The sequence below is a fragment of the Haplochromis burtoni genome, unplaced genomic scaffold (genome assembly GCF_018398535.1).
Source record: "Haplochromis burtoni strain Fernald_Lab_line unplaced genomic scaffold, NCSU_Asbu1 Contig_53, whole genome shotgun sequence".
In the NCBI taxonomy this organism is placed as follows: Eukaryota; Metazoa; Chordata; class Actinopteri; order Cichliformes; family Cichlidae; genus Haplochromis; species Haplochromis burtoni.
In genome coordinates, this window is record NW_024582414.1 from 122,303 (window position 1) to 146,428 (window position 24,126).

Genomic DNA, 24,126 nt, shown 5'->3' on the forward strand with positions numbered 1-24,126 from the left:
TTTTATGTTCAGAGACTGCTAATTAAGTAGGATCACAAAAGGGGCCACTGTGGGAGCGCACGGTGAGAAACAAACGAGGCCGCGCTTGTTTTTGTTTTGTTTATGCCACGATGCCCCGCTAGTCCTTCAAACCATTATGCGGGATGAGAGGCGTGAGCAGCGCATCATACCAGATCTGTCGAGCACGAGGAAGCAGAAGAGGTCGCGAAAAGTGTGTGTGAGCAGAGGCCTTTAACAGGTGTGAGTAAACATTGTGTGTGTGTGTGTGTGTGTGTGTGTGTGTGTGTGTGTGTGTGTGTGTGTGTGTGTGTGTGTGGGCAGAGAGACTGTACTCTTTTCCAAGAAGTCAGGAGACTATGAGGTCATATCTTTGTGCTCTAGTACCGCTCATTAGAAATGACATATGCATAGAGCAACCTCGCTGCTCCTGTATTCTCAACTACCTCTGTATCGGTGACATCGAGCTCTCAGACTTGACCTGCATTGATTTATTAAACACAGGCACTGATACCGACCCCGTTACTCGCATACATACTAGCATTCATGCACACGCACAGACACACATGCTTGCACACACTTCCTCCCCTCTACCTCCACACGCCAATCTCATCAGAATATCAGGCGCTCAATTGTTGAGACAGTGCCATCGAGTCAATATAAAACCCCATAAGGCTTTGCATTCATGAAGGATCCATATTGAACACACTGTATCATAATTTGAAACTATGAAGATGCCATTGCAAATACAACTTTTTATTTTTCCCCCCTCAAAAACTCAAATATTGTATTTTCAAAGGGAAGATCTGTCCTGCTGTGTTAGTCAAGAAACTGTTTCAATCACGCCAGCTTCCAGCCGGACTCCAGAGGTCAAACACAACGCACACACACACACACACACACACACAGACACACACACACACACACACACACACACACACACACACACACACACACACACACACACACACTTGTTCACTCAGACGTATAGTGTAAATCCCCCACTGGGGCCATAAAATTGTTGTGATGCATGGGGGGAGGATGGGATGTACAGTGCTATATGAAACCCTAGTTTGTCAAGCAAACACACACATAGTCACACACAATACACAATAGTGTTTGCTCTTTATGCGCACACCTATACTGCTTATATTTGCACAACCCAACAGGAAGAGCAGTAAACTCCGACCTCTGCGTTTTAAGCCTATAGCTGCCCGCTGACGTGCTGAATAGTCAAATATTCATCAGCTCTCTTTATCGATGCATAATTGCTAAATAATGAATAACCTTGATGACTTATAGCAATTAAATTTTCAATTGCAAAACAGTGGAAACCCCAAATTTAAAAGCCAAACTGCCACGTGTGTGACAGCCACAGTCGAGTAGCAAAATAAAAATTGATAAAAGCTCTTCTGTAATTACTCTTCGAGTGAGAGACTGACTGACAAGCAGGAACGGGTGAGGTTTCAGCAGCCCGATCCCCAAAAAACGAAAAAGAAAAGCCTTGTACCAGCAAACAATGTCCCCGCTGGCTCTATGAATCGACGCTTGCTGTGAGCCTCGTAATTTCCCTCTCGCGGCCCTGCACTTCCAACCATTGCCATTCAAGTCCCAAACCGCTCACATGCCGCGCGCTGCTGGTCGGGCCACATGACAAATTACTGCTGGGCTTATTATCAAAAATCAGCACTCGCCAGAGGGAGTGGCCGGGGAGGAGGAGGGTTACGACGGAGGGGGGATTCCAATAAAGCCTACTGAGCGTCCACAGACAAAGGAGAGGGACGAATTCCTCCTCCTCCTGCTGCTGCTGCTGCTGACGACAAGCAAGAAGAATTCATTTCAATTACAAATGGCCGCTTTTTGGAGGGGAAAAAAAACTCATAAAAAGGTCAACAGGAATTGCAGCATGTGTGCATCTGTTTGTACAGCACCATACATTATCTGCATTCCTACCTATTTATGGTTCAAAAAAAGAAGCTGGAAGAGCAGAGCGTCAACCTGCAGAGCGATGGAGGACGGCGATTGTTTTGTTGTCGTGTGCGTCTGTGACACGCTGACCCGCCTCCATGTTGTGCTGCGCTCTCAGCAAAACAAAACCACTGTACACAGCCTCCCATCCTTTGTCTTTCTCGCCACACTTATTCGTTTTGCATTACTTATGCCCTTCTTCTCCACCCTTCCCCTCCTTCCTCCGCCCCCACCCCCTACATTCATTTTTTTTCCCCTTTGGCAAACAGCCAGTTGTCTTTTCTCCTTTGTCTGCTCTGTTTGTGATCGCTCATTAGAAAAATAAATGATTTTGTAAAATGCAGATCAGCTGCAGGGATTTCCTGCGAGATGCGACGAAACACCTGCATGTGAAATATTTCACAATGAACGATGTCTGCGTGTCTACAACTGTATGTCCTTAATTACTCTCATTAAACCGAAGGAACCCAGAATCGCCACTATAGCTGAGCACAGTTAGCACATTTAAAATGTTCCTGGGTAAGAACCCTCTGCTTACCCTCCCAGGACCTGGCATCCACATGTGTGGACATCACATTTTGGCTTGTCTAGAACACAATACTAAATTTTGCTCTACAAGGGCCTGATATCCACTTATTATATTATGCTGCCACTGTTCTATCGAAATTTAAAACGAATGTCCTCATATGTGGATATCAGGCCCCTGTAGAGCAAAATCAAGTAAAAAGATAATTCTTTGCTTTACATTCATCAGGTCACAATCAGCCCAAATAGCAAAGAGAAATTAAAAATGCATACCATGAAAGAGTTTGGGTCTTAGGAGGTTAAACTACACCATCACCACCCACCTTACCTGCCCGCTGCTGTGGGGGCTGATCTAAACTGCACAAAGTTTGTTGCCTACCAGTTTTAAGGGTCAGTTTATAGCCATCATTGCAGTTTGATGCACGTGGGGCGATCGTGGCTCAAGAGTTGGGAGTTCGCATTTGTAATCGGAAGGTTGCCGGTTCGAGCCCCGGCTTGGACAGTCTCGGTCGTTGTGTCCTTGGGCAAGACACTTCACCCGTTGCCTACTGGTGGTGGTCAGAGGGCCCGGTGGCGCCAGTGTCCGGCAGCCTCGCCTCTGTCAGTGCGCCCCAGGGTGGCTGTGGCTACAATGTAGCTTGCCATCACCAGTGTGTGAATGTGTGCGTGAATGGGTGGATGACTGGATATGTAAAGCGCTTTGGGGTCCTTAGGGACTAGTAAAGCGCTATATAAATACAGGCCATTTACCATTTGTTCAACACTCCACGAGCGTCACATCCATTTCTATTTCCTGTCATAGCTACTGCCATTTTAATTTTAAAATTCACTTTTAGGTTTGTTTTTCCTCCTTTAATACACATACATACAACTTGCTTATAGTAAGGAATTTCAAGCTAATGAGGAGACTTGTCCACACAGCGGCCAAAGGAAGCTTGGTCAGTGCCATGACTTGCTAACTTCCTCTTTAGAGCGCCGAGACTGTCTCGAGCAAGTTAAAAAACTTAAAGTAAGCATGTATTCTACGCTAATCCCTTTAAGGCCTACATGTCCCATCATCATCAGCTGCATGAATGAAACTGCACAATGACTAAGCTCTTTTTGTTGGCCCCCTCAAAGCTTCTTGATTTGGGAACATTAGGAGGGGAAGAAAAGAAAAGCATGCGGTGGGAACCATTTGGCACAGCCTTTGTTGCAGCTTATGAATCATCCCGCTCCGTAAGCCGACCAAATGAGCTCGTCTGTCTGGTGTAATCTCGTGACATCTCAACTTTAAATGGAGGAGCTGCCGGGAGCCGTGTTGACATTTCGTAATGACGACAACTGATCACTGTGACTAAATTTTCATTTAAGTCGGTTAAGAGGTGACCTCATCCGAGTTCGCTTTTAAAGCTGGGAACACACTAAGACACTGGGATTTTTTGATAATCTTAAACAACATGGGACGTGTTTTAATTGGCCAGAAAACCCTCCCTCAGCTACTCTGCTGACAAAGTACTGCTTAACTGGCCCACAATCAGATGAGGCTTACACTGAACTTAAGCCCAAATCCTCCAGTCTATGTAGCCCACTGACATATCTATTAAAGTTTGTTTCAACTGCAGAGCAGCATTACTGTTACAATTATGTTAAATGATTTTACATAATATATTCATTCAAGTTTTATTTCAGTTATCTTATACAGTCTTCTTGCTTTCTGCTATTCAACGGTTGTTTTTTGGCTTGTTTATTGTTACAGTGACTTGCAAGTGCTTTGCAACTGCTGTGAATTGCAGCCAGCGAATGACAATCAACTGCTTAAATTTCCCAAAATGGCAAAAACTGACGTCTCTTTTTACATACATCTACTATACAGGCAAAAGTATTGAGGCACACCTTTTAATCTTTGACTTTGTGCTGTTTCAGTCCCACAGCCACAGGTGTATGAAGTCAACCACCTTTACAAACGCTTACAGTATGAAAGAATGGGCGGTCCTAAAGAGCTCACTGATTCACAGCGTGGTGTTGTATTTGGTGCCACCATTGCAACAAAACAGTTTTCAAGAGTTCTTCCTTTCTAGATATTCCACAATCAACTGTAAGTGTTATTACTGTGTTATTACAACTCAGACATGAAGTGGTAGACCACACAAAGTTACAGAGGGAGGTTTAGAGACACCAACGCTCCGCTGATTCAATAAGTTCAAAACGTCTTCTGGCATTAATATCAGCTCAAAAACTGCTCTGGGAGCTTTGTCACTGCATGGGTTTCTATGGCTGAGCAGCTCCAGTAATTTTGCTGTAATTTTGAGTTTAATACAAGGCAACCAGACAAATTCCTCAAACCTTGGTTCCACACTTCTTGTTTAATGAGTATCACATTCAGTATTTCATATACTACATGTATTCAATCACTGCATGAAAAAGGTGTCAAACAAAAGTTCTTTCAAATCATTTTGCAATGGGTAACGTGTTTTTTTTTTCCTGCATATTCATCTCAATATTCTGTTAAAATTGGCAATATCATGGTTCAGCAAATATAGTACCAACTGTGCCTCTGTACTCAATTGCTACTTAAACAGTGGTTTGCTGGTGCTTTGGAGACAGTAACCGTGTCCCGACACCTTCCTTTTTTGTCCTACTCACAAAATCATCTGCAATCAGTCACGGTCACATGAAATAAATCAGTGAGGATGTGGCCACAGATGAGCATGTTTTCCAAAGGAATGACCTAAAGTTACCTCACACTGTGTGGCTCTTTTTAATCATCGTGGGTATCAGAGGCACGTTGGAGAAATAACTGCTCTCCCACTTCCTCCTTCTGCATGCTTCCCAGTCACCTAGGTGTATCCACGGATACCCTGGGCCACTGGAATACAAATACAACCCAAACACTCGCCTCTCAGCCCCATTACCACGCACACACACACACACACACACACAAATCCCAAACCACCCCGTCTTCACTCCTGTTCCACTGTCTCTCACACCATCCCCCTTCATTAACCGTTCTTCTGTTTCGAGACGGGCACAGGGGACTATTTGTTCAGTTTTAATAAACGGGACAGTGGGGAACCGCTCTTTCATTTGCTCTTCAGAGATTATGCAAAATTTAAAGTGGGATGCATTATGTACCTTTGAACTAAAGAAAGGGAGGTTTACTTTTAGCCTTTTACCCACTTTCCCTATTTACGCACATGGGTTAGAAGACTGATTGTGCAGTCAGCGTGACACAACTACCTTAGTCTCACATGAATGCAAATTTGCATCTGTACCTCCACCTCTCTGTCTGATTTCAGTCATGTGCAGAGGTTGTGGGGGTGCCCTTGGATCACTTTGAGAAAAAAAAAAAATCCCATGGAAGGACGATGAACAGACTCCCAGCAGGTGCTCTTGGCCACACAACACAATACTAGAATAGCCACTGGCCGAAGTGGCAGGAAAGCGGTGCCAGGAGGGCTGATGGTGAAGGGCAGAGGGTGGGTGCCGTTGGGCGATAGGGTGGGCAGATTTTTTGGAGCCAGCAGTGCGCGGGCCCCGGCTTTTTCGGTGGCCCCGAACAAAGCAGACCTCTTCACAGCCATCCAGAGATGCAAATTGCTCTTCATCAAAGTTTCACACTCCGTTTCCAGCGAACAAAATGAAAATGCTGGCTCCTTGGCTAGAACTGTCAGTAACGCCCCCTCAGTCCTCTGTCCTCTTTCAGTGTTTGTAACTGGCAGTTCTTAGACGAACAGCCAGGTGAGTACACACATGCACTCGCACACTCACTACACAGTCACATTTACACACACGCACTGGGCATCAACAATAAAACTCTCATAGACACACAGACACACAGACACACACCCCTCCAGGCCCAGCTTGCTTTCCACTGGCTGTGTTTTGATCCAGTATCCCACTGGGAGGCTTACGATGAGCCCTGCTTCAAATTAGGCTGGGCAACAGCCATCAAAGACATCCCTGCCGGAGGGGTATTTAGACCCTGATCAGCCTCACCCAGAGGCACCTACAGGTAAGGGAGAAACGTGTGTCTGTGTGGGAAAAGCAGACAAAGAGAAAAGGCAGTTTCATCGCTACATGTGCATATATATATGTCCAAGAAGGTGCCTTTAATATTTCAGGATAGTCTCCTCCGTCACTCCTTATTCTCTTTTTTCCCCCTCATCTTCTCCTCTCTTTTTGCCGCCAGCTAAGGGGAAGATGACCTCAACTCCTGGCTTAATGTGATAACAGCAGCGCTTTAACCTAATGCAGAGCTGTCTTCCAATATTCTGTTGAAGTCTGAATGCCTTTAAAAAATGTAGGCTGAGCAAACAGGTCAAATACGCCACATTAGCATTTTTGGAAAGAATCCCTGGATGGCAATGATGTTTTCTAATTCCTTTGTGTGTGTTTGTGTCAGTATGTGTGCGCTCTGTACAGCTTGTGCCAGGCACTTGGGGGGTGGGGGTTGAACCCGTATGACCACCCAAATCCACGGCTAGCTGGTAAGCTGATCTAAGCTTTACACATGGTTTCCGTCAGTGGTGAAGGAGAAAGTGCGCAGAATAAAAGGATCCTTACGCTACGAATTTATGTCGATTTTAAATAAAGGCTCTTTATTTCAAAATCTTAAAAATGCTTATGTTGAATATATGACAGATTGGTATGCAGTATAGTCCAGGTCACTAACATGAATCAGGTACTCTGAGATATTATAGTGGGAGTTTGACTGAGGGGATATTTTAGAAATGGACAAAAGAGTGGACAAATGGAGGCTCGGAAGCTAGGCGCATAGAGCTCTTAGGTTCTTAGAAGCTCACACGTGTGTAACTAATGGACCTTTTTCAATCAAACGGGCACAGCTTGAGTTTTGCCTGTAATTAAGCAACACTTTAAACAAAAGAATGCAGAAGCCAACCTGCGAGTTTCCTGATGTACTTTGGTAAATACTCAGGCTGATCATGAAAAAGCTTTAACCATTATAAAAGAAAAACAGCACAAAGAATTAACACGAAGGTTCTCACGTTGTTTTCTTCCTTTGTATCCTAGTTCTGTGCGATACTCCAAATCGATCTGAAATCAATACCGTATTGGTATTTTGGTATTGATTTGAGATACTTTTAACTTATAACGACAGCTTATGTGAGGGGGGGAGTGTTTTGTCATGAATTATAAGATGAATCATTATAAACGTGCAAATATTGTACATACTTTAATGTCTGTGCTTTTTATTTTCCACAATAATTAGTTAATACAATAAAATACACATTTCAGCTTTTCATGCGTCTTAAACCTCCATTTTTAGAATCTTTTTTTGGAGACCTGAAATGCAACTGTACCTCTCTCTAAAGCATTTTGTGTCACCTTCTGTTGTTTACCTGTGTTACAGGATATAAATAAAATAGACGCGACAGTCTACACAAAACGGTTCAGACATTTTTCACGTTTTGTGGTATTTTTTTCTTTTTCCAAAGTAAATCATTTTTAATTGAACACAATTTATTGAGCTACATACTGAACTTAGTGGCTAGAAACAAAGTATTGATCACATAGTGCCAGCATTGATATGACACCAATACCAGTGATATTGAGCCACTCCGCTGTATGCTTTGGATCATTACATAGATATAAATAGCGCATAATGTCAAATTTCAAGTTTCCCAGTCACAGTTTTCTCTCTTTTTGTGCAGTTATTTGGTCTTCCTCTCTCTTTAGGCTTACACAAAAGGTAAACCAAACTCAGCCACACTCTTGACATTGACAGAACAATCTGCACAATCATTATACTGCTAATACTCGTCTTCCCCAGCGTTTCCACCGATTTTGAATAGGCAACACAGGAAAAGAAAGGCTGTGATGATTAAATTCCATGCAATCCAGTTTTAAAGAGCACTAGGTTCACCGGTAAGGCACCAAACCGTGTACGTAACAAAAGAGGTGCTGTAGCATTAAGTATTAGTAGTGTTGTGCGTGTGGCTCTCTGGACTTAAAAAAATAAATAAAAGCAACTATAAGAACAGCCATTTACTATACATCCCCTGTTATTTTCTACCATCGCCGAATGAATAGAGTTTGCTTTAGAGGCGGAGAAGGCCCTTCTGATTAGTATTCTTTAGAGTCTGTAAGAACAGACAGGCCCACGATCAGAATGCAAGGAAGTCCTCTTTCAGGCAGCGAAGGAGTGAGGGTGAGGGGGACGAGACAGCAGAGGCTTGTCTACCATGTAAACAAAGCTTTAAAGATCGCATTTACAATGCAGCACAGTCTTAAGCAAAGGTAAAAGCCTTCGTCGTCTTTAAGGTGTCTTTAAAGATCTTTGCAAATGGTTTTGGCGAGCAGAAATTAGTTTAAGGTGCGGAATATCGAGTCAGCGTGTGCCTCGAGTACCCATTTTCCCCAAAAGACCACGGCATCTGAACATGTCGGATAAAAGGACAGTGTTGTGACAAGAGGAACAAAGCGTGTGCAGCCATGAAAAAAAAAAAGTGCTGCCAAAAAAAGAAAAGAAATGCAGATGCTGGAGTCCTTGCAAGCTGAAACATTAGGATTCCTGAATAATCACAGACTGATCAAGGTGACACCTTCTTTCCCCCCTTTATTTGTCATGAATTAATGAATCATTTCAAATTCTTAAACACTTTGTTTTTTTTCTTTCTGACTATTAACAAATGTCTTAACAAACGTCCGACTCTGACCTCTGAGATTAATGTCTGAGTTAGTGTTGAATTCACTCACTGAAGCCTCGAGTTTAAATGCAGCGCGTCTTGATTTTTGATTCCTTCAATCCAAAGAAACACCGCGAGCATAAAATGCCATCAAATATATAATGATAGAGTTGTTAACATTTTGAAAAGAGAGATATATTTCAAAGAAAAAGACACAAAAACAAAACGTTTGATTTCATTGTGGGAATTAAATGATTCTGATTCTTCTCATCGCTGCCACTCCAACACCGTTAATTAGATTTAACACATAATAGCTCCACAATCCCACCAGGATATCTCTCCTCCCCCATCCTCTCTCACTGTTTTTCTATCCTTCTGTCCATCTTCTCTCTCTCACACACACGGCACACTAAACAACCTCTTTTTGTGGTCCGTGTCATTGATATTGCTTGGCTGGGGCCTTTCAGCCCTGACGGATAAGGAGCCCATAGGAACCGACTGAACTCTGATAAAGGTATAGCGAACGGAAGCGAGAGTGGGTTCAGGCCCCTTTAGCCCTCCAGAGGAATAATTTACAGCTCTGCCACAGTTGATTTCCCTCACTACGGCCAAAGGCAGTCAGGGACTGGCCATAGCGACATAGCTCACTTGCAGATAGCTGAGCATAGCAACATACAATCATACACAAAGGAGCTAGGAGGCGGCAAAGACGGGAGAGAATGGTTTGAATTATTAAAGAGAAGAAAAAATAACATCACTAATGACACAAGTGGGGATATCGGTCATGTGCGAATGTGCAACATTCCCATTTTGTTTGTTTGCAGTACTGAACAACCTTATAGTACTTTTTAGTTCACCTTTTAGTGTCCTTTCCTTCCTAAATCCTTGATTTATCGACTGTTTCAAAGAGAAATCAAAGTTATTGACTGAAAACAAAAAGGAACAAATTCACAAGGTTGATTCTCAGTATCGTCTTGCACCGTGCTTCGAGTCCACTTTGTTGTCATGGAGATACTTCAGTTGAACCATACAACCTCGGTGAAATGAAATACAGGAGAGGTGGCAAAAAGTACACATTTGCAACTTAAATAGAAATAGAGATGCTTGTGTTAAAAAAAACACTGAAGCACTGATTCGGCTTCTTTACTCAAGTGACAGTGAAAAAGTACAGCCTCTGAAATGTACCCTTTCAAAAAAATTAGCTCTTTGAAGGACAATTCTACCTGCTGATTTTGTACTAAGCTGACTGGACATCCCACCGCAACAATTTACTGACATCTACACCTTGAACACCGTTCCAGATCATTGTGGCGCACTTTATCCCCTGAGTAAAGTGCAATAAAGGATCTATAAATTACATGTTTGTGTCTCTTTCATGTGTGTCATGTGTGATAAGAAACAATGATTCAAGCTGCTTTTATTTATTTATTTTTATCTGTATGCAGCTGCAATACACTTAACACCCTCTGACTTTTTCATTTGTTCCACGTAAAAGAAGATCCAACTCTCTCAGCAGAGTACACAAACCTCTGAGCCGCACAGACACACATTTCCTCTGGTTAGGCCAAAAGAAGAGATTGGCTTTGACATCTGCCTCAGTGTGTATTGTCCTGTTCTCATTTGTATGGGGCCTAATATCGCCCTAACCTTTCCGCCACACAGCGGTTCAATTGCATCAGCATAAAACTGCTTCAGTGAAAAGCCAATTATTGTCTCAATCGCGCCACAATACAGCTTAGGCACTGCCCACGCCACTGCTGAACGTACAAAACAGCCAACAATGCTGGCAAAGTGACAAAACTGGGGCAGGGCATGCAACAGTGACAGGAAGGAGGAAAACTCGATTGCATTCCTAATCAAAAACTCATTGTGCAGAGGTTTTTTAACGCAACAACCTCTTAACCGCATTAATTTATGATCTGTAAGGCATAAGCTGCATCTTGCTTTCTTTTTTTCCCTCATAATGTATGGAAACAAGGCAGAGGATGATGAAAATTGTGGCTGTAATCTAGTTTGCTTTAGGTGAGATATACAGTTGGAAAATATATAGTGTTATACAGAAATTATATTGCTTAGGTGCCAGTGTTTACATCTCTCTGTATAGATGCTATGACACTAAATGAAATACAGGGAATCTGTTTTAATCATAAAACCTAAAACGTAAAAAAAACAAATAGAGCAGGCACTACGAGTGGTAATAAATGCACAATTAAGATCGGAAACGGTAATTTGCCTGCAGCACTTGAATGTGAAAAGGCATCAAATGATTCTCTTAATTTCGTGAGCAAGCTACAGCGAGAAGATTGCGTAAAGGTAAAATATGAATGCATGAGATGAGGCATCTGACGCTATCTGTAAACCCCTCTCCCTACTGATTCATGTTCAATTACCACAAAATGCAGTGGAATACTCAGCTTAGGGTAAAACATGAGCAAACAGCACACTGCCGATCTGCAACAAACATGCTTAACATGCTTAATGTGTTTTTGCTTTTCTTTTTTTGCTTAGATAAGTAACAAGTAATCTGCTGCACTGGCAGCAATGGCCGCTTTGAAATGGCTGGGAGAGAAAAGCTTGAATGGTTCAAGTTTTGTTCAAAAAGTCACGCTGACACTATGGCGACACAATAGAATTTCATTGGGAATGGAGGTAACAAAGGGAGAGAAATGACTGCTTCCATCCCGTGCGCGTGTGTTTGTGCATGCGCGCGCTCGATTGGGGCGAATACAACTCCAAGCCTTTCTCCATGTCTGTTAGTGGGAAACAGTTGAATGGCAGGGAGCAGGGATACAATGTTATTACCTTCTGTAGCTCCACCCCTCTATCAATCCATCTTTGCAAACACACAGAATTGCCCAACTTCAGTGAAGCATGGAACAATCCGTCTTTCAGTGCCTTTATTCCTGGGAAAAGCTTATAGATCTTAATTGCATTACTGGGAGGCGTAAAGGGCTAGAGGGAGCGTCCAAACCCGGTGAAGGAAACCAGAAATGGAATTCTGATTTAAGTGAAAGATAAATAATCCGTCGCCGACACTCTAGAGGTGTTCTTTGCCTTTTTTCTTTCACTTTATGACTCTGATGCAACCACAACTGGGTTTTTTTCTCCCCATCAGAAGCTACACATCTCTAACAGCACCACTGTGCAAATTACACCAAATCATAATGGTTAGATATAAACAACAAATCTGATTAAATCTGATTGAAGTGGAAAATCTTTTAGTCAATGAAGAAATTATACGAAAAATGGGAGTGGAAGTGAATTTTATTTAATTAATAATGACCCAAATGGAATGAAATTGAAACTTAATAATGAATCCAATCATTTCTGTATGTGTATTATAGAGTGGGTGTGTCTGTTCTTTACCTAACTTGATAGTAAGAAATAAGTAAGTGCAATGCCAAGTTTGGATGAGAGTTGAGCCCAACTGATTTATTAGGAAGCTGATTTTCCCCATTTGCCGATCTTTAGGCTTTGGCATTTATTTAAAAGATGAGAGAAACACCCTTCGACAATGTAAAAAAAATGTTGATGTTGCACAGTTTGCTCACCAGAGGGCACTCTGCAACATTCCTGTTGGGAACAAGTCCTGCAAACACAACAACTATCTGATCCAAGCACACATATCAAATGTTAAGAAAATCTGCTTGTTTCATGTATCTGAATAGTAAAGAAAAATATATATTTCTCAATCACGAAATATCAATATCGCTCCATCTGTTTTATTTGCCTTCCAATAACAAATCAGATTTTTGAGTACTCCTGTTAAACTCTATATAGGAGTCCTGTACTGTACACAAAAACAAATCTGTGTTGGTAGGGAAACATGACTCTTTTATTCACATTGTAAATTTAAGGCTACACTTTATACACAGCTTCCAACTTTATTTACATTTTTGTGGCTTTTTAAAATGTCACTTTCAGTCTTTTAAAAAAGCTGGCTCTTTCAGTAAAACAATGTTGTGTTGCTCAGAAATTGGCCCCATGCGTTGAAGCTGCCAATGTCATATTTCATCTGTTTTTTGTTTGTCCCCCCCCATCAGCGTTACATATCAAGCTGTCAGCCTGCCAAAGCTGATTTGCTTGCGCGTCGAGGCAGCTTATTCAAACATGAACAGAATACTTGCTATGAAACACAGAAAAGGCACATGTGTGAAAAAGTCCTCTGTAAGAGAAGAGATGTGAAAAACCGAGTGAGAGAACAGCATGTGCCATTAGAGGAATGGAAAAAAGAAAAGGCATAAAAGGCAGATTGGGAATAAAAAAAAAAACTTTAAACTTTTCGCTTTCTCTCTGCCAAAACACAAGGTATCTATTGTTCAAACTAAAGGCCCTAAAGTCAGTGTCGGGGCCTTCCGAGCCCACACGAGGGTGACAACTATAGGCTTGAACTCTTAGATTAATGCTGTCCCCCTTTCTGTCTCCAACATGGACCCTAGACTTCTATAAATGCCTCCTCCCCATCATTTAGACTAGACATCCACACATACACCACCTCCACCCCCAACAACTCTTTGGCAGGCTAGCACAAACAAGGCGTGAGGAATGTGGCTTCAATCGCTGGACGGGCCATGAAGGAACATTAACTGCAGACGCCGAACAAAAGCAGAAGTTACGAGTGTATGAGCGCAATGCTGCTTTTCCAGACTACTCAGAAATTTCTAAATATCTAAAGGCGTATAAACCTCTGCACAAAACAAGTTTGTGGAACAAAACGATTTTTTCCCCTCAAGAGAAGTCTCCTTGGTTAAGGCATTATCCAATTACCTGCAGATCAGATGTGAACAGCAACAGGGCAATTTGCACAGCAGGAGGAGAAGACAATGAAACTCTTCATCCATGCATTTGTCCTGACCTCAACCACTAAAAGGGCAGGAGACTGTTGTGAAACGACAGTTAAGAGGACGAAATCGAAAAAGCAAGAAGAGACGAGGACAAGTCAGAAGCAGATCACACATGAACATCAATTTAGACATTGCGGTGAGAGCGTCTGCTTGATATCAATTATTGAGAGCCTTCATGCAAGCAAAGTGGCCGGGCCACCTTTTGATTTACCCTCCCTCACAATGTAAAGAAAAAGAGCAGAGTGGCAGTCACCAAAACTTTGTATAGCTGTGCGACAAGTATTAATGATAGTGTACTAATGATAGCTGGCTGTTCTTGGGGCAATAAGCACCTCTAATGGCAAACACAGAGATAAGCTCTGTTCCTATGCAGCACTGTGAGACAGATGGTCTCATTACTCCTGATTGAGCATAGGGAGAGTAGTTTATCCCGAGAAATGGGCAAGAAGAATCGCAGTAGAGACGAGGAAAGAAAAAGAGCTACAGTAAGTCAATAAATTCATTTGTTTCCAGATTCCAGAGCAGCATTTTGATACACTTTTTGTTTTGATCCTTTCAGAATTTATTTTGGATTAGGCTTTCGCCGATGCTGCTGTTCAAATATACATAATCTAGTCTGTATATATAACTCGTGGAGGAATCCAGGGTAGCCAGCTGAGCTGGTCGGATGTTTCGGTATAGCTGCTCGAATAGCTTGTTTTGCTTTGTAAATATATTTGTGCAATTAAATCGATCGAGGGGCAAACAGAGACGGTGGAATGCGAATGCCCGAGGCAGCTGAAGAAGTATCTGCCCATACTGTACACAAACAAAATACACAGTACACAAAAGCTGAGAGGCAAAGACAAATATTACCAACGTCTCGTCAAACACTCGAGAGATAAACACTTCGTGCCGCAGATATAAAACACTCAAGTGGAAAATTGATTTAAACTTTAAGATTAAAAAGGAATCGAGGCGAGAGAGTGTATAGATTGGTCTAAATGGAGACCAATCAAATGTCACCTGCAAACTTCGGATGCAATGCATGCAGTCCTGCTTTTAGTCGATACCCCTAACCCTTTATCTGTCACCAGTATTGCAGAAGGCCAGACTTACTGCGTTAAACTGACATTGACACATTGCAACAAAAGGAGGAACTGTCTTCATCTACATTGGTTCAAATCAAAGATGATAGCTTTAACACTGCGAGTCAACTGAAGCTGGTTGGGGTTGTTTCCGTCCAAGGGCCAGCTGGGGTATAGAACATCATCTTTATGACAGCATGTAACTAATTTTATATCCCTACCAATTTTTTCCACATTAGACCATTCTAGATGGCTCCAATTTAAATCAGTTAAAAGTTTTCAAATTTCATATGTAGAAACAACGTTAAGGAAAGATCCAGCTGATTGCATTTGTCTGTAACAAGTTTTTATAATGAAGATTTGTTTCTTTTTTTGGCTCAAAAGGGAAACAAAATTCTTCTATGTCCATCCAGAATCTCATATTCTGTGGATCCCACTGACTTACTAATTGCTGAACGGGTTTGATGTGTAACCATAAATATTTCATTATTACTATAGCTTTTGTGTGTAATATTGGTCTACTCCTTCAGCCTCACTACAAAGAGCTCTAACCACCTTCATCTTCAATGACTTTGACGTGAGCAGTTCAGCACAGAAGAAAAGAAAAAAAAAACACAGGTAAATTGGGGTTAATTCAGGTTACGGCTTTGTTCAGTATAGCCGTCTCTTAGAAAATGTCCTGCTTTGCTTCTTGAATGCATGTTATCTTATTACAGAATATTGCTTTATTATGAGTATTAATCAGAGGTCTGGAGTGATTTCAGAAAAACAGCAGTGCCACTTTACCATAAGGAAACAGTGTTTCCATGCAAATAATTGTCTTCTACAAGTGCTCACTTCTGAGCGCTTGTACTTTGAAGCACTTCATTGTTTGTTTCTTTCCACTTTGCATTTTTGATGTCTCGTAATTAATCCTATGAAGTTTGAATGCATTTGTCATAAGCTGCTTCAGGCAAAGCAGTCTGTCAGATGAATGCAAAGTAATGCGAGGCATCATCATCAATTTTAAAATGAGGAAAATCAAATCTGCAAGCATAGATCAGTTGTGACTTTGAAACACCTGGTGGAAATCTTTAAAAGTCCTCTGAGACACTAGTTTCTAGATCTAAGGCTTGTTTGGGGCAAATTTTAATTAGTCCTCTGTATAATGGATTGCTATTATCAACTGATTTTATCAGTTCAAAAAAGTATCTAACAATCCAAAAAAAAAAAAAAAAGAGGTAGCAGATGTGGCTGTGGCATAAATCAGATACCTCTCAGCTGTGGGACTTGAGCAAGTGTTTTGGACTTACAATTTAAAATGGAATTTCACTTTCTATTTAAAATCAGTTTAGGCAGAAAAACTACTTTGTTAGGATCTAGACAAGAGCATGTGTTGCATTAAAAAAACCTTTTTTCCCCAGCATTAACTATTATATTAGGAAGCTCTTTACTGGACTACCAGATTGTCGACTTCACCAAAGATTACTCTACTACACACACTTACTCAGACCATTACTGGCAGTACTACACAGTCTGGGTTTCTTCAGGACTCATAGTATATACAGTAGAGCACCTAAAGTTAATTTCTGAGGTAAATTAAAACTGATAATGGCCATTTAATTGAGAACACTCTAAGCGGGTGCAAATGTCACAATCTCTGACAAACGAAAGCAAGTTTAATCAAGGCCTGTCTGGCCAGTGCCATCCTCCTGAAAGGCCAATTCATAAAGCCCATGTGAGCCCTTAATGAGTCAACCTCTCCAAAAAGCTCCAGAGCTACTGTTAATTACATAAAGACCAATTCACCATGGACAATCATCCTCAGGCAAAATACTGGGAGCCCAGGTTAGAGGCAACAGCGCTGCATAGCTTGGCATGCTACAGCCCTCTATTATGCAGAAGCAACAGGAAGTGCCTGGCACCACCCTGACAGCGAGTACACAGACCTCTACAGCAGCCAAGACGGTATCAGCCCTGCTGAAATGTAAACACCTTGAGGAGCTGGATGTATTTGAATGGGAGCACACTTCTGTTGTTTGTTTTTTTTTAACCATTATCTATTTAAATGAAACAAAAAGCTCAACAGATACACACCGAGCCCAGCACAAATTAAAAGTGTATATCAAACTACTGGATTCTTATTTTGATTGAAGAAAAGAATCGATGCTTTTGCTGTTTAAAGAAGACTGCTCTCTAACAAGCAGACTGCGTGGCCTTTATAGACCTTGGATAGTCAGGAAAGTGGCAAACTGTCTCCAAATGTTACACTCGATCTTTGATCAAGTCTTGGAAGTCATTCAATTCACAGTCATCTGCCATCACTATAAACCCTTCAAGGCTGACAGCTGGCCCTTTGATGTCAAAACATGCCCTTTGGCAAATATATGAGTATATGGGCAACACTGCTAAATTATCAAAAATAAAAGAAAAAAGATATACTTTCATCCTCCTCTAAAAAAGAAAAGTAAGGTGAGCTTGATTTGTTCAAAGATCTTTGGTGATGCTCTGATGTGATCTTCCGTTGATTGAGATGTAGCTTCAAAAGAATTTCTACCCTTGGCAAAACAGTGTTTTTACTGTTTCATACAGGGATCCAACAGAATCATTTATAGCTGATTCAATGCCGAACGTCAAACAAGACTCCCTTCATCGCTGCGCATTTCTGCTTATAACACTGTACGAAAGAAGAAAAAAAAAAACACTTGGTGATGCCCCATAAATTATGTTTTTCACGTATGCGTGTGCAATAAATACCGCAAATGACTGCCTGAGACTCACTGAACAGAGAAAATAATTCTATTTACATGTGCCATGCATTCACGCTCAGCATGTGAACATCTGACCTGTCAGAAGAAGCTCTGGATGGATCAGATTAATGGTAGGGTTGTCCCTACGATTATTATAGGCTTTTCACAGTTGGTTTTTCATCACTCGGAAACATAATTTCCAGAGGCTTGCGCTATGCAGCGACTGTGATGAATGTGGCCTGCAAAAACGAGGCATCCAGCCAAGCTGCAGGTAGAGAAGGCAAAGGATCTACAGTGAATGTCAACTCTGAAGTAGAGGAAATAGTTAAGTCTGTGTGCCATATTGTTTTACTAGATTAAATTTAGTATTATGTCATATTTAGAGCCACAGCTAGCTAGTTCCCACACCCTACTATGGGAAGCATAAGAAAAGCCACCTAACCACTAAGGAGTGCCTAAGCCATTGAGCATTTCACAATGCACAAAGAGATCAATCACACAGTGTGAAAACAATGGAACTCAATATCTGGGCTGCAATGTCAGATCAGCAGAAATCTTGTGAACTCTTTGCTCCCAAAACAATACAGGAGGGAGAGATACGGCCTCCCGTGTTTTATTCTGCCTGGCAGCCCCTTAAGGAGATCAAAGACTCTCGTGTTAAAAAACTTATGCAAACAAATCCTTTTTTTTCCCCAAATACGCTAATCACATCTTGCTACTGCTTAGCTAAAACCATCCTCTTTAACTGCTTAATATCCCCATCCCATTACAGCATACAGTATTCCCTGTATTGGCAGCAGGCAGCTTACAGAGCTCAGCTCTATCGATCCGTCTTAGTGATGGTTAGACATGCCTGTGCTGCGAGCAGGCAAAGGGGAAAAGCAGCGGGGCATTCAGTCCGACTCAGATGTGGCATTCCTTCTCGGTCCATCAATGATAGCAGAGAAATCTCATTTCACGACTCACTGACATGTTTGCAAAGCCACATCAGCGAAGGCACAACCTGAACAAAGCTCTAAGGAGGCTCTAGCGCCAAGTTCAACCTGTCTGGGTCCAGGACACATCCACACAAGAGGTGAGAGAGTTAACAAAATGAAAACCTAACAGCTGAGGTGAGTGTGATGCCTCGAGGACAAACATTGACAACATCTGCTTCTTTGGTTGCTAATGGCTTATTGATTCAAGAGGCAAACACCAGCCTTCTTTTCCATGAAAACCGTCACCATCACAATCGAATCAAAGCGGCTGAGCAGACATTGCTTCACCTCAGAGCTGCTGGGCAGGTACCAATAATAGCTGTGTTAAAAATGCATTTCCTCTGAATCTACAGTTGTTGCCATCCAGATCAAATACTTTGCAGACTGCATGCATTTACGCTCCAGCAACCATGTCCAAAGGGTCCTTCAAATCAACGGATAAAAAAGGCATTTTATAGTAAGAAAACCTGGATTTTCGTCCCCCCCCCCCAAGATCAAGAAGCCCCCATGTCTCAAAAACTGCCCTTATACACATGTACATAGTGCCAAACTGAATAACAAGAGGTCAAAGGTGGAAAATGACTTTAAACTGACTAAACAGTGCTGTGTGAAACCACCCTAAAACCTAAGTATGAAAGTTTCATGTGGAACTTTCATATTTGCTTTGTATTCTGTATGCAGCAAGGTGCTATAGATGTGCAAAAGTCTGTACGGGCTAGCAGCTAGCCGTGAAATGAAGGTAAATTCTCCGTGTTCTCCAGTAGTGTAGAACACAACACCTTCTTCCTGGCTTTATTTTTGTTGCCCTGCCCCAGACAGATCTGGCAAATAAGTGGACTGAATATTGTCACGTGGTACAGACCACATTCTGGTTTGCTTGGAGTTTACTTGGATTTTCCTGTGTGTGAAAAAATAAAACCATGGGAAACAGCCACATGTCGACACACTCAGACCAGGGTAAACAAACCAATGGTGTGAAACGCCCTTAAGCAATTTATGGGTTAATAGCAACGCCTACATTAAAATATGTACATCAGCCAATAAAGTTTACTTTCAAATATTTTATTATGTCTTTCATTTAAAGGCACAACATCCCTAAGACCCTAGAATTAAGGTGTAGTGCTCTGCAAACATACAACCCACATTCAAGAATTAGTCCACCATTTCAGCTTTTTTTTTTTTTCCAAAAAGTAACGCTGGTCTCTTTTGATAGAAACCTTGAGTCAATCGAGTGAACTCATTATCATTTAAATCCAGGCTATAATGAGCACACAGTATGTGCCTTAACCTGTTCAGGCACTAGAACGCTCCAGCAGTACTCTGCGGTAATGCCCTTCCTCTGGGGTGATTTAATAGCTACCGTTACTTGTTGCTTGGTACCTCTGTGCATTTTGTTCGCCTGTGGACTGAGATTAATGTGAGCAGGCCAGTGGGGAACCGGTGCTCAGAAATAAACTTGCTACTTGGCAATAAACTAGATGGCCTAGGTATTCATGAAATCAATGGCTGAAACCCATCCTATTTATGTCACGTATCTTTGCCATGTGTTGGGCAGGGAAATTTCACATCGAAATGATATGAGGTAGCGTCTTTTTTCTGCTTTCTAAAACAGAAAGCAGAAGCACACTTGGAGCCGTTTACCATTTGCACACAGATTATTTGTGTACGAAGAACGCGGGGCAAAAACGTCCATATATGGAAACCAGCAGAATACCGGTAGTCTCCTATGCCTACAATTCTACTGCGACATATTGCACGCACACACACAGACACACAAGGATCACATAAACATGTATATATGCATGCACACGCCCAGCTGGTGTCCAAGTAATTTTGGCCTGTTACAATGGGAATCCTGAAGGCTTCAATTTTCACAGTGACTAAAGCCAGGAACCAGACTCAGGAGTCCAATCTGTGTGTGAGCAGATTTACAAAGAGGGAGGTTATTAGAGAGCACACATTTTGTTCGGGTGTGTGTTCATGTGAGCGTGCGTTAACTTCAGTTCTTGCCAGTACTGGGGCAGGGGATGGATAGCAGCCCACCATAACAGCTTCTCCTCCCTCTGTACTATATATGTATGTGTCTGGGGATATGTATTAACCTCCAACCTTTTTCTTTTTCTTTCCCGTGGGCCACTGCTGTGCCATTCCTATTTCATACCGCTGAATATGCAGCAGTCTCTTTTCTGATGACGATCCACGTGAAGGCTAGAGAGATAGCTGCTGATCTCAAAGGCAGCTTTGACCGCTCTTGTATACAAGCACCACAATCAAATGCAGATCAAAGATATTTTATGTCCTTCTAATGTGCATTAGAGTCTGCAACGTCTCATTAATTACTGAACTTGGACTACTTGGCAGACATAACTGCACATGCAGATCTGTCAGTGGACATGGTAACACTTTTTGAAAATTAAAATGTTAAAGTACTTGGATTTTAGTTGAATTACATCTAAATATTACACTTCACTTGGATCAAGAAAAACAAAATCCACCAAAGACTTCAAAAAACTGTTCTTCAAACTGCTCGAACCACTCAGCAAAAGGAGTAAATAAAGCTTTAAAGGATTCTTTTAAAAGATGTCCAAAGGTGCGTCTCTCTGCTTCTGCTCAGGGCGCCGAGGGAATCAACTGGCAATTTCTGATCAGTCAAAAGGAAGATGTTTCACTCCTTTTACACTTGTGCACAATCACTGGACTTGAAAGTCTAGAGTGCTTGAGAAATGATTCCACAATAAACTTGCTGTCTTTGCAAAACAATAAGAAGTTCAGCAGAAATTTTGAACTTCTTTAACTCCATGGCCTATTTTTAAACAGCAAACATCACAAACATCCTCTTTTCATTTCCCAAACACTTATTTTTTCAACTTTACTATAAAAAGCAGATAATATTTTCATGAATTTCACACATAATACTACCTTAAACCCGACATTTCTGCAGCTTTTCTTTGTAGCCAAGGACTTATTTCTCTGTCCATCAGCAGGCCTTGTAAAACTAAAAAGATTCCCAGTGTTCCTTACAATCCCTCATTTGCTTCCCATCTTTGTCTAGAGTGAATGGTAATCTTCCAACATCTCTGATGGGATGATCTCAAGGTGGAAGTCCAATTATTTCTGAGGTGAGGAGATTACATGTGTAATGCAAATCCCCCTTCCATTCCTGTGACAAAGTACATTATAGGATAATTCCTCCATTATTTCCCGTAATGTGGTGTTTAGATGGTTCTCCAGCCCGACAGCGCTCTGAATGGGGCTGTAGGTTTTGGTTTGAAGGGGATTTTCGAGGGAGGTGGAAATGACTGATTTCTGAGATTCTGGACAGCTAACATATCACACGTGCCAAAACCACACAAGAATACAAGGACGCTTGTCAAGGCTGCACAGACAAAGCCGGTGTTCTGACACATGCCTGTAACTCGTAGCAACCCAGAACAAGGTCAGAACAGCCGTGTGATACACCAGTTTAAGAAAAGGTGATTTTTTTCCCCCCACCTTTTCACCATGACAGTGTTCGGATGCTTAAGCGTGTGCGCGTAGGCAGCTGTTACTAGGCCACTAGGTCCCTCGGGACTAGTTGGAGTCATAGCCACCATCATCCCTCTTTTAATAAATACACACCTGGACCAACCTGGAATGAATTCCTACAGAGGAGCTTACACTAGCCTTATTTTTGACCGCGCGGATCGGGACGTTTAGAGCTTCGTCACCACCAGCAAGAGCTGCTGGTCAGCACTTAGTCACCACTTCATCTGAGACTATTATGAAACACAATTTTGTAATATTCAAAACTTTTTTTTGTTTTGTTTACGTCTCCGGCATAAAGTGGTACAGTCGGAAGACAACCAACGAAAGAGACAGTGAGAGAAGCCTTTGAACTCAGCGTGCTCGAGAGGCTAACGGCGGGACAGTGACCTGCTGCGACCTTGCCTTGGCATTGTGGTGCCTGTCTGCACCTATCAGTGTCTGTGTACGTATACGTTTGTGTGCGTTTGTGTGTGTGTCTTTACCTCCAGTCATCACAAAGCCCTTCTCACCTAGTCGTTTCCTTGTTTGTGTGTGTGCAGAAAGATACCTGCCCCTTACACACCCATACACACCCATCTGTTTTAATAAAACACATTTACACAAAGAATACATCAAGTCGTCGTGCAGAATGAGAGGCATCCGTCCGAAGTGACTAACCGACAGAAAAATTTCACCAGGGTAAGCAGGTCACCTCAGCTCATTTCTTCGGCGCGCTCTGCCTTCCCCGCAATAAAAGGCAAGCAGAAAACAAATTTAACGACCAGATGGTAAGCACTGTGACGCATTAGCAGCTAAAGAGCCAGGTGGAGGTGTAATGACTTCATGGACACAGACACACACACAAAATCTCCAACCTTGTTCTGTGTTTACAATAATGTGTATAAAAGAAGCCTCGTGCATGACAGTAGCGTCACAAGGAGATAATGTAAGAGGGTTCTTTACACCTCCCCAACGGCCAGAAATCAATGAACACAGATTTTAATTCAACACTTTGAAAGGGTAATATGCTGCTGTTTTGCTTTTTTGGGGGTTGTTGGGATTTTTTTTAGTTATGAAGTGGTGCAATTTTTCATCAACAAGGTCATACAGTAGCTGCAGTTTGTAGATGTAAAAAAAAAAGAAAAAAAAAAGAAGAATATCAGTGGGAGGAGGAGGAGAGCGGTAAGTCTTTAGTTGTAGTACAGACTGAAAATGAAATTTTTAAAAAAAATTGTCAGCATCATTCAAACAGATCTATCTAAAAGCTAATTTAAGGAGTTGATGTGAGTATTTATAAACAGAAGTCAAACAAGAGGCGTCCACATGTATTGAACAAGATGTCCTCATTGTGATGGTTTAATCACAGAAATGTCTGACTGAAAGCACCCTGGGATTTTTTTTCTTCTGCTCTACAGTTTAGCTCATCTTTTTTTCCCCAACTTTGGTGCAGGCTGTTCTACCCTGTATTCAAAATGTTACACAAAGCATTTCTCATTCTACCCCCTTTGTTAGCTTGATTCAGGCTATTTAGCCATACAAACTGCTAGCTATCCCTCTCACCTCATTTACAGCGTTAATGTGGCAACGTTTCAACAATCAAGTCTAAAAAAAAAAAAGAAAAGAAAAAAGAGCAGTATCTGTTCCAGGTAGAAATGAACACATGAATGAAGACGATGTTATGTTGCAGTGAAACGAATGAGCCTGATAAATGAGAAGTGACAGCGATATGTGCCCCGTGTTTATGGATGTCTCACACACGAGATGTGGGGGGTGGGGGCTGGATGTGGGGGGGAGAGGAGAGAAAAGAGAGAGAGAGAGAGAGAGAGAGAGAGATGCACTACAAAAAGGGAGGGGCTCATAGGAGGGTGAAAGGGAAGAGAGCCGTG

At 41.8% G+C, this 24,126-nt stretch overlaps 1 protein-coding gene across 8 annotated transcripts in view; it reads right to left on the reverse strand.

The window, feature by feature from the left end:
- The window catches only part of lrp8 (low density lipoprotein receptor-related protein 8, apolipoprotein e receptor), a 179,394-nt gene that overhangs the window by 107,442 nt on the left and 47,826 nt on the right, over positions 1–24,126 (reverse strand). The window contains exon 1 of one of the 8 annotated variants that reach the window (XM_042220661.1): positions 1,508–2,166. The exons of the other annotated variants lie outside the window; for them this stretch is intronic. Within the exon in view, the coding sequence (XP_042076595.1) occupies positions 1,508–1,601 (94 nt within the window). The 5' untranslated portion in view covers positions 1,602–2,166. Of the gene's footprint in view, positions 1–1,507; positions 2,167–24,126 lie in introns of those variants that run through there. 8 annotated transcript variants of the gene reach the window in all.